Raw genomic sequence first — 12,216 nt, 5'->3', positions numbered from 1 at the left:
GCTGTCCCTTAACGTATGCTTCCAGTAGCAGTGATTTCACATCCAAATCCTGAAAAACACCATCAGCAATTGAAAAGGAGAAGAGGGTGGAGAAAACAGCAAGTACACTGCAAAAATTCCGCTTACATGCTATTCCCTTATAGGGTAGATTGCGAGGCTGAGTCAAGACAGTCCTTCAATTTTACAGGCTGCTAACAGCAGTTACTTTTTGAACAAAGATTTACAGATATACATTTTTACATGGTATCAATTACTTTATTTTGGCAATAACTTAACTTTTCTGATACAAAAAATACTTAGAAGTCTAAAATGACCAACTCTGGAATCATACTTTGTACTCGGCACACAAAAAAGAGGCACCAGTAAGGTGATAAAATTTCAAATATGCTACTGCATAACAGCAGAGCAATTGATGCCAAACAAATCTGTAAAGACAGAAGCTCACCGTGTGCAAGATGGGCTTATTTTTAGCCAGCGTAATCATTCCCAGCCAGTGACCAAGGTTCTTTAACAAGGAACGGTCTGAGAAGTTGGCTGCAGCTTTATCTGATGTCAGTAGCACCTAATGAAAAAAAAGCAACTTGAGCAACAACTGGAAGATAATCAGACTCAAAACACAAATCCAACAGCTGATCTGACTTAAGACAGAGTTTCAAATGTTAATTTGAAATTATTTATTTAATGTTTCAAACATTAAATTCTGCGCTTCAGTTACATCACAGAGATACTCAAGAACAGTCTTAACTTCAAGACAACACCCTGTAAATCTGCCCTGTAATGATTTTAAAATTCCTTTCTTTCAAAAGGATCAAAAAGAGGATTACACTTTTCCAGACCTTACCATTTACTCTGTCAAGACTTTATGACTACTCACTTAGTAAAGGATAACCTGTGAAGGCAATGCTTCCCCTTAATGCTTCCTCACAGACCTGAGAGCTACCATTTGCACTTCTGGGAAACTATTTAATTCTCACTTCAAGACATGAATCACATTGCAAGTATTCTGCTGTTAGTTCTGTTCCTTAGCTTCAGAGGAGCATCAGTTGAACAGAGCGAGGTCAGCTATACTCTGAAGAGCCAGGAGATTCTTTTGCACTACTGCGTAACCCACGGCGGTCAGGGAATTCCACCAACAGGTTTAAAAATAGTGCTTGCTTGACAAACATGTTTCATCCGCTCATCTCTTCCGAGCTACTGCTTCTCCCTCCTCCTTACCTTCACATTATCTTAGCCCTCTAGTAAATCTGGTCTTTACACTCCCACCTTCTAAACCCTCCCCAGCCTCTTTATTCTTTGACCAAAACAGCAGAGTGTGGTTTTCTTATCTTTATAATTTCCCCACACAAAAGAACTAGACCATAAGCAATTTTACCCTAGGTTATAATTTGCAAGACTCATACAAATTTAGAGTCCACCTACATAAATGAACCGAAATGTACATTTGCCCTCTCATTCAATTAGAATTAAGTCTTTGGTACATTCCTGACTGAAAACAGAGGAATCCTAGTATTCATAGACGTAACCTGATAGTTCAATTGTAAGCTAGCAAGCAGATTTTTTTGAATGATATTCTGTATCTGAAGATCACCACAGTAAGCAAACAGCCTGAGAACAGCACACTTTTTAATCTTTAAATCTACCTAAGTATTAGAAAACTTGCACTACTCACCTTGATATTTCTGTAGGTTTCATTCAGAACCATTTTATTAAACTCTGGATTCTTAAGTGTGTCAAGGAAGTTTGAATATAAGCTGTGAAAATTAGGCTCAATACTGACTCTCTTCATCACAAGATACTGTGATACCCAAGGCATGAACTCTTCTTTCACTGTTTCCTTCAATTCTTCAACCTGTCTCCATACCAAAGAAAAAGCATGCCACAGAACATATAAGATGACGACTGCAAACTTCTGGGGTCAGCTCTGACCAACACAGTCATATTCAATGGCTTTTAACACTAAGGTGTTTTGGTTTTTTTGTGTGCGTGTATTTTTTGTGTGGTGCTTTTTTTTATAGCTTTCAAGACAGCATTTTATTATCCAAAGATCTAGTCAACCAGTAAGGACTTAATCACAAAATGACCAAGCCACAAGAATTTACCTCTCCCTCACTTCTCAGCTTTTTACCAGATAACTGCAAAATAAATGTTGGCATCTTACATTAAATCCATCTGTCCACAAGACGGATAGCACAGGTGGCAGCAGTACTGCAGATTTCTACTAGTTCAGAAAAAATACCCTGAATTTCAGCTTGAAATACAAGACTCCATCAGCTAAACCTTGCACTATCAAATGGTACTCAGCCCAGTTATGATGCAAACTTTAATACAAGTTTGAATAAACTTTTTTCAGAAACTTCCATTAGTATTTTTCAGGCCTTTCAAATGACAAAAACATCAGAAAGGACTATGCAGCAGTTATTCCAGGCACCTACTAAAGTGCTTTCCTGAAAACAAAGCATTACAGACCTATAATGCTCTAGTACAAATGATTTGGCTATAGGGAAACAAGGAAACTTGTAGGAGAAAGCAAAATTAAGAATAGCTTGCTTTCACCTGCCTCTCCATTTTCCTGAAAAATTGTATCTTCAAAGAGGTTCAAGTAGAACATGTTGAAAATGACTATTTCTTCAAAGTGTGCTCCCCCCTAGTTTTTTACAAGTTGGAATTTCTGCAGTAATATAATCATTCACCACTTTAGAAGGGATTCCCAGAAATATATTTTTAAAAATGAATTTTACTCATGTTCTTCCATACTTGCCTTCTGTGTCATATTTGACTGAGACAGATTATTGAAGATGAAAGCAATTTTTTCCTGGACATTCTCTGGAGGTTCCACAATTCTCTCAGTTTGATCTGTTGCTACTAACAGCGTGTCAATGTTGGTAGTATTAATGGAAGGCTGGAGGGAGAACAAGACATTAAGAACAGACAATACCTAGAGGTGACATCAAAAGAAACTTTTGCTCTGTTCTGTCAAGTGAAAAAAAAGAATTGAGCTTTGTCAGGTGGCATCTACTGTCTCAGATCCCTTTTCAGCAGCACTCTAATGAAGCCAAGTGATTTTTTTTCTCTACAATGATCAATACTCACAAGAATGCTGCTGTATGAAAAATGTCTAGTATTTATATTCATATATAATAGGTGCTACTGCAACAGCACCCATTAGGCTTAACAGCCTGGACACACTGTTAGCCTGGAGAAATCACAGTAAAATAGTGAGCAGTACTTCGTACAGTAGTGATCTCCAGGAGCACGTCAGTGCTGATTTGGGAAAGAGAAATCCCAGAGGTTCATTTCTGAGAAAACATGCCAACTGTAAGTCAACAGAATGTGATCTGTGTCCCTACAGCTGCAGTCTGAACTCAAGGGCTTTAGCACCTGGGACACTGCAATTAAGGGGAAAGGAGAGTTTTAAATATCCATCATGAATTGAGTTTACAATTGGAAAATATAAACACCTCAAAATAACAACCTACACAACATGATGAGGTGTGAAAGACATTAATAGCTGCACTATGAACTGTCCTCCACAATTTGTTCACAACACTTTCAGCTACCTTTGGCATCTGCCTCCTTTAATTTGAGGAACCTTTTTAAGAGAACTATACAAAGACAGTACCAGGGAACAAGACAGGTTTGACTTTACAGTGCATCAGTTATCCTAACTAACAGCTTTGTGCATCCACAGAGTACACGTGGGACCAAGCATGCCCCAATGTTTTCTGTGGAACAGCCAACACTATTGATCTGCCAGCCCTGTAAGAACTCTGACAAGTAGTTCAGATTTGTTTACCTAAGTGACTAAAGGTTTGAAAAACATCATGCAGTTAGAACTGCTAGGTCAAATGTAACTTAACATGCAGTATGTGTCCTCAAACCCCAAGCAGAATAGCAGCTGCCAACTATTTCTAGAGTTCTATTTCAAGTCATTAACAGAAATGATGGTTCTGTAATTGCCTTGCTAATTAAAGCCTCAATAAACACTCTTCTACTTGACACCATAGTAATTCTATAGTTTCACAATCAAAAATGCCTCCTCTACAAAAATGTTGGTCATTTGAAAAGGTTATATGCTTCAGACAGAAAATATGGATCACTTTGAAATCCTGTAGTACAGACTTTCTGTCAGATTTTGTCTCCATGTACTCAATCCAGACCAGCAACTTAACTCCTCTGCTTCTCCAGTAAGGGCACTGGGGTAACACAACACTTACCGGCACATCTTTCTTGAAGCTGACTCCAGTTGGTCGGGTGATTGTAATGGTTTTTGCAACAGTGGTGGTGGTTGAGGTGGTGACAATAGTGCTGACTTGGCCAGCAAGAGGAGCTTTTGCTGGAACTTGGGCCTGGGCCTGAGCCTGGGCAAGTGCAATGCTTCCAGGGGTGGTGATTGAACCCTGCATCTTCACAGGAGGATCTCGGGATTGCTGTCCGTATTCTATATACTAAAACAGGGTAAACAAGCACATACCAAAGTTCACATGGAGCCAAAGAACTACAGGCCGAGTTTTAGTATGAGCAGTGCAACAGTTTGCCAACAATTTTTAATACCTGACGCTAATGGCATTAAGATACAACTGAACACCCTCATAAAGCAGATCTTGTCACTATTTACTTTCTTACTGGAGAAGAGCCTCAAGCTCTACCTCCGACTTCAACAGGATGATGCCAAGTGTTAAGAGATGCAACATCCTTAAAATTTTACAGAGCACTACCCAGAAACCCTCATCCCTCCAGGCCTGGGATAGGAGAACAGAAGAGGGGAGAAAGCCTAAGAGAAATGTGTGAGTGTCAAGAAACTGGCTACAAAGCAGGTAAGAAATTTTCCCCAAGGACTCCTACAGCTACACAGAAACAGTAAACTCCGAAGTTCACAATTAATAAACAAAACCACAGTTCTGAAGTGTCCAACTTTAAGATTTTACATCTTCTAAAGTATCTCCACAGTAGAAAATGAGTTTTTTTCCCTGCACTGTAACACATTTACTCAGAACACATGGTAACATCAGACAACACACTCATTTAAGGGATATGGTCTGAAACTTGTTAGTGAAACTGAGACTGCTATTGGACTTTGCAGCTTTGGGTAGATGGCTTCTCTACCTTAATGTTAGAGATGAACATTTTTGCTTATTTAGACTATGCTCTCAAGCTCTTCTGGGATTAGCTTTTGACTATTTCTACTAATAAAAACATCTTTGAGGCAAGCACCGTATGATCAATACTGCTTTGGACTACAGGGTCCATTCCCATTACTCTGATCAGACCTTTAGGAATGAAATTTTTCTCACCTTTATCCAAATTATTTTAGCAGGTGCAAGTAGGAAACTGTATAAAACCAGCTGAATGCCCTCTGTTTTAGAGGAAAACTCTACATCCTTAAGGGACTGGACTATAAATCCACTGAAGCACTTTAAAACCTTTGTGCATGGCTGTGTACACTGGTTGATCATGCGGTTATATTCAGGCAGCTACTTAAACATAAGCAACCCAAACAGATTTATGGAAACAGAAGATGTAACAGACAACCACCTTCATCTGCCCACCACATCCCACAGCAAAACCTTTAAGAAAATGCATTTGATTCTGTGGGTGTACATTATCTATAACTGTGGCAGGTGAGACTATTTTTCCAAAGGAAAATGGGAATTTGCTCAAAAGAATTTAAAATGGTAGAAAGCTAGCATGCTTATACGAACACACTCACCTCCTGTAAATGATGTGGGAACTGTATAAAGTGACTAATAGAAGCCAAGTGCTGACAATACTGGGGATAGTCCTTCAATCTGTCAGACAAAACGTGTCAGAAGCATAAGCCCAGGTCAGAAACAGAATTACAGAGAAATGCAAATTGAACACTGGTATGTCATTCCCACACTGCATCACAGAATTACTTCAGGACTCCTTACTACAGCAGCTGTGCTCTAAACAAAGCATTTTCTACAAAGTACCTTTTGGTGCCAAATCCATTTCAAATTAATTAATTTAACAGCAAACCAAAAAGTTTATTCACAGCAACTCATCTTATCCTACATCTCTCTACTTCTGACCGAGCACACAATTGCATTTATATTCAGCATTTGCAATAAGATTATTGGCTAAGTAATTTGTAGTCTGGCTCAGTGCACTTTAAACAGCAAAGCACAGTGCTGCTAACACCCAAGACAGAAGCTTCACCTATGCACACCAATTAGAGTTCTACTTATGAATGCTAAATGCTGTCACTACTCATTGAGAGTGCTGCTTAAAATGGTTCTTAAGAGAAGGAGTAAGAAGGTTGCTAAGTAAGTCTCAAGTAGGTCAGCCTTAAGTGTTTTTATCCATTCTGTTCAGCTAATTCCATGACACGACATCTAACTATGAATGCTGCAAGCAACAGCTTTTCTTACAGATTAAATAAATACTGCAGGGCAGATGAACTATAAAAGGAGAATAAGGACAGTAGATAACATGCTCCTTACTTATGAGTCCATACTTCAACTTCATACATTTCTAGTCATTAAATAATTCCAGGAAGCTTTCTAGTACTTTTTACATTCAAGTACTTTCTTCCAAAATTGAGATTTTTTTTTTTTCCCCATGGGTATACAATCCTGCCTACTACTGCAGACTGCTTTGAGAGTTTCCTCTACCTGCAATCCATTAGAAGCTTTGAGAAAGTTGGGGTTTTTTTGGAGATACTTTTTGCCATACTTGAGATTTCTGTGCAAAACTAAAGTCCTAGAGCTTAGTTCCTAGACAATCTTTCAGTAACGAACAGCGCAAAGAGCATGCCATTAGAATGCACTTGTAAAGAATAATTAATCACTTTCAGCCCATTTCTAACAAGCTGACAATTTCATCTAACTCAACACTTCAGTGAATTATTTTTACAAATGAAGTCTACTAAGTAGTTTCAGCATCTCAGTTTGTCCCACATTTTACTGTGAGGGTGGTGAGACAGTGTCCCAGGTTGCCCAGAGAAGCTGTGGCTGCTCCTCCCTGGAAGTGTTTGTAGCCAGGCTGGATGAGGCTTTGAACAACCTGGTCTAGTGGAAGGTGTCCCTGCAGGGGGGTTGGAACTGGGTGAGCTTTAAGGTCCCTCCCAACCCAAACCAGTCTGGGATTCTATGATTCTATATGTACCACACTGAACGTTTTGATTTGAAAAAGATGTCACCCTTTAACTAGCACATTAGCACATTTTGTTTCACCTCAGCATATCTCTACAGTAATTCTGAAGTTGAGATGTGTAAATTTCTAACACATAATGAATTTTGTACTGCATAATTACAGCAGGTTCAAGGCTAACAAGACTTACATATACTGTTACAAGTATTACCAAAAACCACACTCACCTATTTTTAAATCTATCTAGTGCAGCGATACCAAAATAGTACATTTTCGATGCAAAAGGCTTTCGTAAGGCTTCAAGAACATAGCGCAGGGCCAGGCCCAATGCCATGTAAGTAACCAGTCCTTTCTCTATGATCCCACCGAAGAGGCAGGCTGTTATGTGCAGCTCTTTATCTGGGTACTGGGGAAAGAAACGGTATTCCTCAAACAAGTTCCTCAGCATACAGTTAAACACTTCTCGTTCCCGTTTAATGTTGGAGTCCTTAAACCTCTGCAGCATTTCCAAGACCTGTAAAGAAAGTGGCAACAGTTACCAACAAATTCGCTTTATTTCAGCCCTTCTGCATCTAAAGGTTTGAAGAACACTTGCACCTACTAAGGTAAATTGCACTGCCACAAGCTAGACTGCAAAATAACCACTTAAAGAAAACCTCATTTTAGCCAACAGACACTAAATCACTACAACAAGCTTCCTCTTCAAACTTCAGTTTTCTCCCTTTTCTTTTAAGTAACTGTCTTCACATAAAACTTAGCGACTGCCTGCTCCATTGCTTCAAAATTAGAAAAATTAAAATTAATGTTCAAGGTCTTACATAATTTATAACCACACAAATATATTAAAGTAAATTTGAAGTACTTCAAAGAGCAAGTGCATCAGACTGGTAATTACTCTCATAGAGACTAACCAAAATAATTATTGAAGCACAGAAGGCAGAACTTAAGGCACCCTTATATATTTAGAAGTTGCAGTCATTTTTAGATACTTTAAAAGCAAATGTAGTCAAGGTAAGTTTAATTTATACAGACTGTGCACACTTTTGCACTTATTTTGAATACACAAGCTTCCATTCCACATTGAACTCTTCCCATTTCACATCATTTTAGGAGTGTTAATTAGACATCTGAAGTCCACAGAAGTCAAAGCTGAACGGAATGATCAGCTGTAAGTTTACTCTGTATGTTTAAGGCAGCACGCCTTCAATTCACTTCATTAACTGCAACCAATCAAAAAAACCCCAGTGCTGCAAGTATCTATCACTAGCCCTTTATTTTCCAATAAAACTAACACATGAAGGAATAATTACTATCAACTTTATAGCAAGTCTCTGGACAGGTGATGCGACTGCTGCAGAAAGGAACTCACCTCATCTACAGACATGGTGGGATGTGGTGGGTGGTTGTAAATACGCTGGAAGTAGCTGTTTGCCTCATCATCTATTTCTTTGCTAAAGTGCTGATTAGCCTCTGGCCACACCTGAGATAAGTCAGCTGTTAAAAAAGGGAAGAGGTATCATGCTCAGAACAACTTCAGGCAGTCAGAATTTCACCTAGTCCTTTTCAACTCTTCCACCAAACTATACAGAACCTGCTAATTCTCCTGAAAAGTAGGATATTTAAACTTTTCTATTAGACAGGAATTGTTATTTTTAAAAAAAAAACCTGTTTTCAATATGTTATATTTATGCAAAAGAACTGAATCCTAAAATAGAATTAACCTCACACAACACGTTGTATTCGTAGAACCCGCTGCGTCCCAAGCCAACCTCAACTGACGCCTAAACTAAAAGAATGCAAAACAGACTAGAATAAAGCATGCTACACAACACTAACATGCAGACAACCTTTCACACAAACTTTCAGGCCAGCCAGTGAGCTTCAAGCAAATTTATACTGAATGCTCAAGCCCAAAAATAGAAACCAATTGTCATTACAGACACCTCCACTGTGCATCTGTAGAGAGAAGTAACTTTGCTCTTACGGAGGAGCTGTCAAAGGAGACTGAGATGTGTAAAGCAGCAATGTGGAAGGTTTAGCATATGGCTGTGCTTCCTAAAGGCAACATTTCATTGCCCAGAGTCCAGAGATGTAAATGAGTTAAGGATAATGGCTCAGTGTTAGGGCCCACAGAATTCCTTCCAAAAACTACCTTCCCACCAACTTGTAAGTCTTATTTCTTTCCAGTGTTGCAGTCTAATTCACTACTGCTTCACCTTTCAAGCTTTCTGCTGCAACAGGACCTTAGCCAGGTAGTTTTGTTTAACCTTGTCACAAACAAAAACCACCCTCTTACTAGATGCATGCAATTCTCTAAAGAAAAGGACATCACTTTTGTTCAAAACATCACAACAAAAAAGGACAGAAACACACTGTTCATACAAATCCATAACATGTTCTATTTCTACACTAACAGCTTTTTTTTTTAATCCCCCTGGGCTACTTGGCAACATACTACTTTACTAACATCTTTTAGTATAGATGTTTAGAAGCACCTTTTTTCAGACTAATGGTAAATACAAGAGCCACATTTTTAACATTTACCATCTAGAGATCCAAGCCTCCCCTGAAGGAAATGCAGATTAACTGCAGACCACAGTCACACTTCACAGCCACAGACAACACTACCACTTACAAGGTTTCATCTTACTCTGCTGGAATGTAGGCTGATTCAGTCCAGATGTGCTCAGCTTCCTTTGCACGAATGGATCATTGTTCACCGCAGGAAGGCCCAGGGCTCCGGTTCCTATGCCAGTCAGGCTACCCGTAGTAAGACCACCTACTGAAAAGCAAACCTGTAGTAAGACCACCTACTGAAAAGCAAACAACTGGCCATCACAGTTGCACCCTTCACAGCATGCACATACCACCCTCAGCACTTGCCATTTCCAAGAACTCTGAGCTACACAGTCTCAGAACTATCCAATAACAAGTAGTTTTACCTCAACAATCCCTCACATCTGTCCCAACCTAAAATAATGCTGCTAAAGTCTGTTAAAACCACTCATTTTTAACTACTGCAGCTGCAACATTCTGAAGTGCTGTTTCAGCAGTGATCTGGGAGCAAGGACTGTGTAATTCTGGAGTATTGTGTCCAGTTCTGGGCCTCCAAGTTCAAGAGACAGGGAACTTCTGGAGAGAGTCCAGCAGAGGCTACAGAGATTATTAAGGGGCTGCAGCATCTTCCTTATGATGAAAGAGCTGGGTCTGTTTAGCTTGGAGAAGACTGAGGGGACCTTTTTAATGCTTATAAATATCTAAAGGGTGGGTGTCAAAAGGATGGGGCCAGACCCTTTTCAGTGGTGGCCAGTGACAGGACAAGGGGCAACGGGCACAAACTGGAACACAGGAGGTTCCGCTTAAACATGAGGAAAAACCTCTTTCCTGTGAGGGTGCCAGAGCCCTGGGACAGGCTGCCCAGAGAGGGTGTGGAGTCTTCTTCTCCATAGATACTCAAAACCCACCTGGACATGATCCTGTGCAACCTGCTCTAGGTGAACCTGCTTTGGCAGGGGGGGTGGACTAGATGATCTCCAGAGGTCCCTTCCAACCCCGACCATTCCCCGATTGCCTCCCACATGACACACAGCTGCTTGGCCAGTATTTCCAATCATGGCAATAACAATGCCTTAGCTCTGGTGTGTCAAAAATATTAAACACTCCACCTGGACAGCAGTACCTGGAAGCTGTGAAGAGAGTCCTCCAATGCCACTGAAACCTGTCGTCTGGTTTTGGGTGGAAAGAGGGGGAAACGCTTTTGCTGGTGACTGAGGAGTACTGAATGCAGAGCCCAAGTTTGGAGGGAAGCCTTGCATGCTCTGGGTGTGAGGAGCAGCCGAGCCACCTAAACTAAGAGATGCCATTCCTGCCAGCGAGTCGATCTGAATAAAGAAAGGGAGATTATACACAGACATCCATAAACTGCAACCAAGCTGACTTTTGGCAGGTTTTGTATAGAGACAGTTACATACAAAAACATTCCTAAAAAGAGTTTTTTCTGCATGGTTACTTTAAATTCTGAAGTCATCCACATCACCCCAAAATACCAGTTTGTCTACAAAATGCGATTTCACTTTCTCCTATAGTCCCATAAAATCCTGTTCTGTCAGAGTTTTTACAGAAAGGTTGATTCCTCCACAGTCTCCAGTTAAGTGCAACACAACAGTAAACACTTCTAAGAAGCGGTATGTAGATTTTTACACTATAGCAGTTTACACTCTGCAGTTTGCGATCTCAGACCTCACTCCAATACTTAGAAAGGCTGTTTCATATCAAGCTTACAGAGTATTTTTGACTGTCTGAAAGATCCCATTAAGCCCATTTTTCAGAGCTAAATACCTGAATGCAGTCTTCAACAAAAAGCATTAAGACCTGGGTGATGAGTAGGAGGGAAGGCACAATATCAGCTGACAAAGCAATAAATTAAGAGCTCCTGACTAGAAGAGCAGAAAACTGTGTTCTCTACCCAAAAGATAGCACAGCTACAGACTAACATCTGCTGCTTTGTTTGTTCACATCACTTATCTCAGCAGGTTGCCAAGATATTTGGTACATTTGATGAGCAACTTCAATACAGCACCGATTTACAAGGAAACTGCTCTCCATGTTCAGTTTATGTAATCCAGCGATGCTCCAGACATTCTGAAATGCTGAATTGCGACTATTTCACATGAAAGTTTTTACCATTTGAAAATCTGCCATTGAATGTAACTGTCTGTCTGTAATGTGTTGCTCCCAGAGGAGGAAGGGACAATGAGTGGCAGGGAGTAACTTAAATGTACCTTGTTTTTAAAAGAGCAGTTCAGTTGAGAGCTGAAGAGCCCCAGTTATAACAAGTCCTTATGCTCTAGCACTGTTGCTTGGCCCGTGAAGCTACAAACAAGACACATCAGGTTCAAAGGCAGTGCTTAATTCTCAAGTCTTAGTAAATTTTAGCACTTTTTAAAAGAAACTCTCAGTTATTTTAAATAAACCAAATCTCTACCCCTCTTCAGTGCTCCCATGCTGCTATACCTCAGTTACTTACAGACTATTATGAATTCTGAACTACAACCCTCAGGCATTACTCGGTTGTTACAAGTTATCTAGACATGCAAACATAAAAAA

The 12,216-nt window shown here is 39.9% G+C and overlaps 1 protein-coding gene and 2 non-coding genes across 3 annotated transcripts in view; all 3 read right to left on the bottom strand.

The window, feature by feature from the left end:
• LOC104527147 (CCR4-NOT transcription complex subunit 1) overlaps positions 1 to 12,216 on the bottom strand; it is a gene marked incomplete at its 3' end in the record, with an annotated part of 46,161 nt that overhangs the window by 11,328 nt on the left and 22,617 nt on the right. The window contains 11 exon segments of the mRNA XM_010170784.2: position 1; positions 4 to 49; positions 446 to 562; positions 1,670 to 1,849; positions 2,759 to 2,899; positions 4,215 to 4,445; positions 5,708 to 5,786; positions 7,338 to 7,624; positions 8,480 to 8,604; positions 9,746 to 9,892; positions 10,790 to 10,991. The exon segment at position 1 is cut by the window's left edge and continues 55 nt beyond it. Coding sequence (XP_010169086.2) covers position 1; positions 4 to 49; positions 446 to 562; positions 1,670 to 1,849; positions 2,759 to 2,899; positions 4,215 to 4,445; positions 5,708 to 5,786; positions 7,338 to 7,624; positions 8,480 to 8,604; positions 9,746 to 9,892; positions 10,790 to 10,991 — 1,556 coding nt within the window.
• On the bottom strand, positions 1,014 to 1,152 carry LOC114818688 (small nucleolar RNA SNORA46). The gene has a single exon (XR_003766239.1). It is a non-coding gene; the product is annotated as a small nucleolar RNA SNORA46 (small nucleolar RNA).
• LOC114818689 (small nucleolar RNA SNORA50) lies at positions 11,884 to 12,019 on the bottom strand. The gene has a single exon (XR_003766240.1). It is a non-coding gene; the product is annotated as a small nucleolar RNA SNORA50 (small nucleolar RNA).

The sequence above is a fragment of the Antrostomus carolinensis genome, unplaced genomic scaffold, assembly GCF_000700745.2.
Source record: "Antrostomus carolinensis isolate BGI_N321 unplaced genomic scaffold, ASM70074v2 scaffold12786, whole genome shotgun sequence".
In the NCBI taxonomy this organism is placed as follows: Eukaryota; Metazoa; Chordata; class Aves; order Caprimulgiformes; family Caprimulgidae; genus Antrostomus; species Antrostomus carolinensis.
Note: the sequence above shows the minus strand (reverse complement) of the source record. Positions and strands in the feature narration are given on the sequence as shown.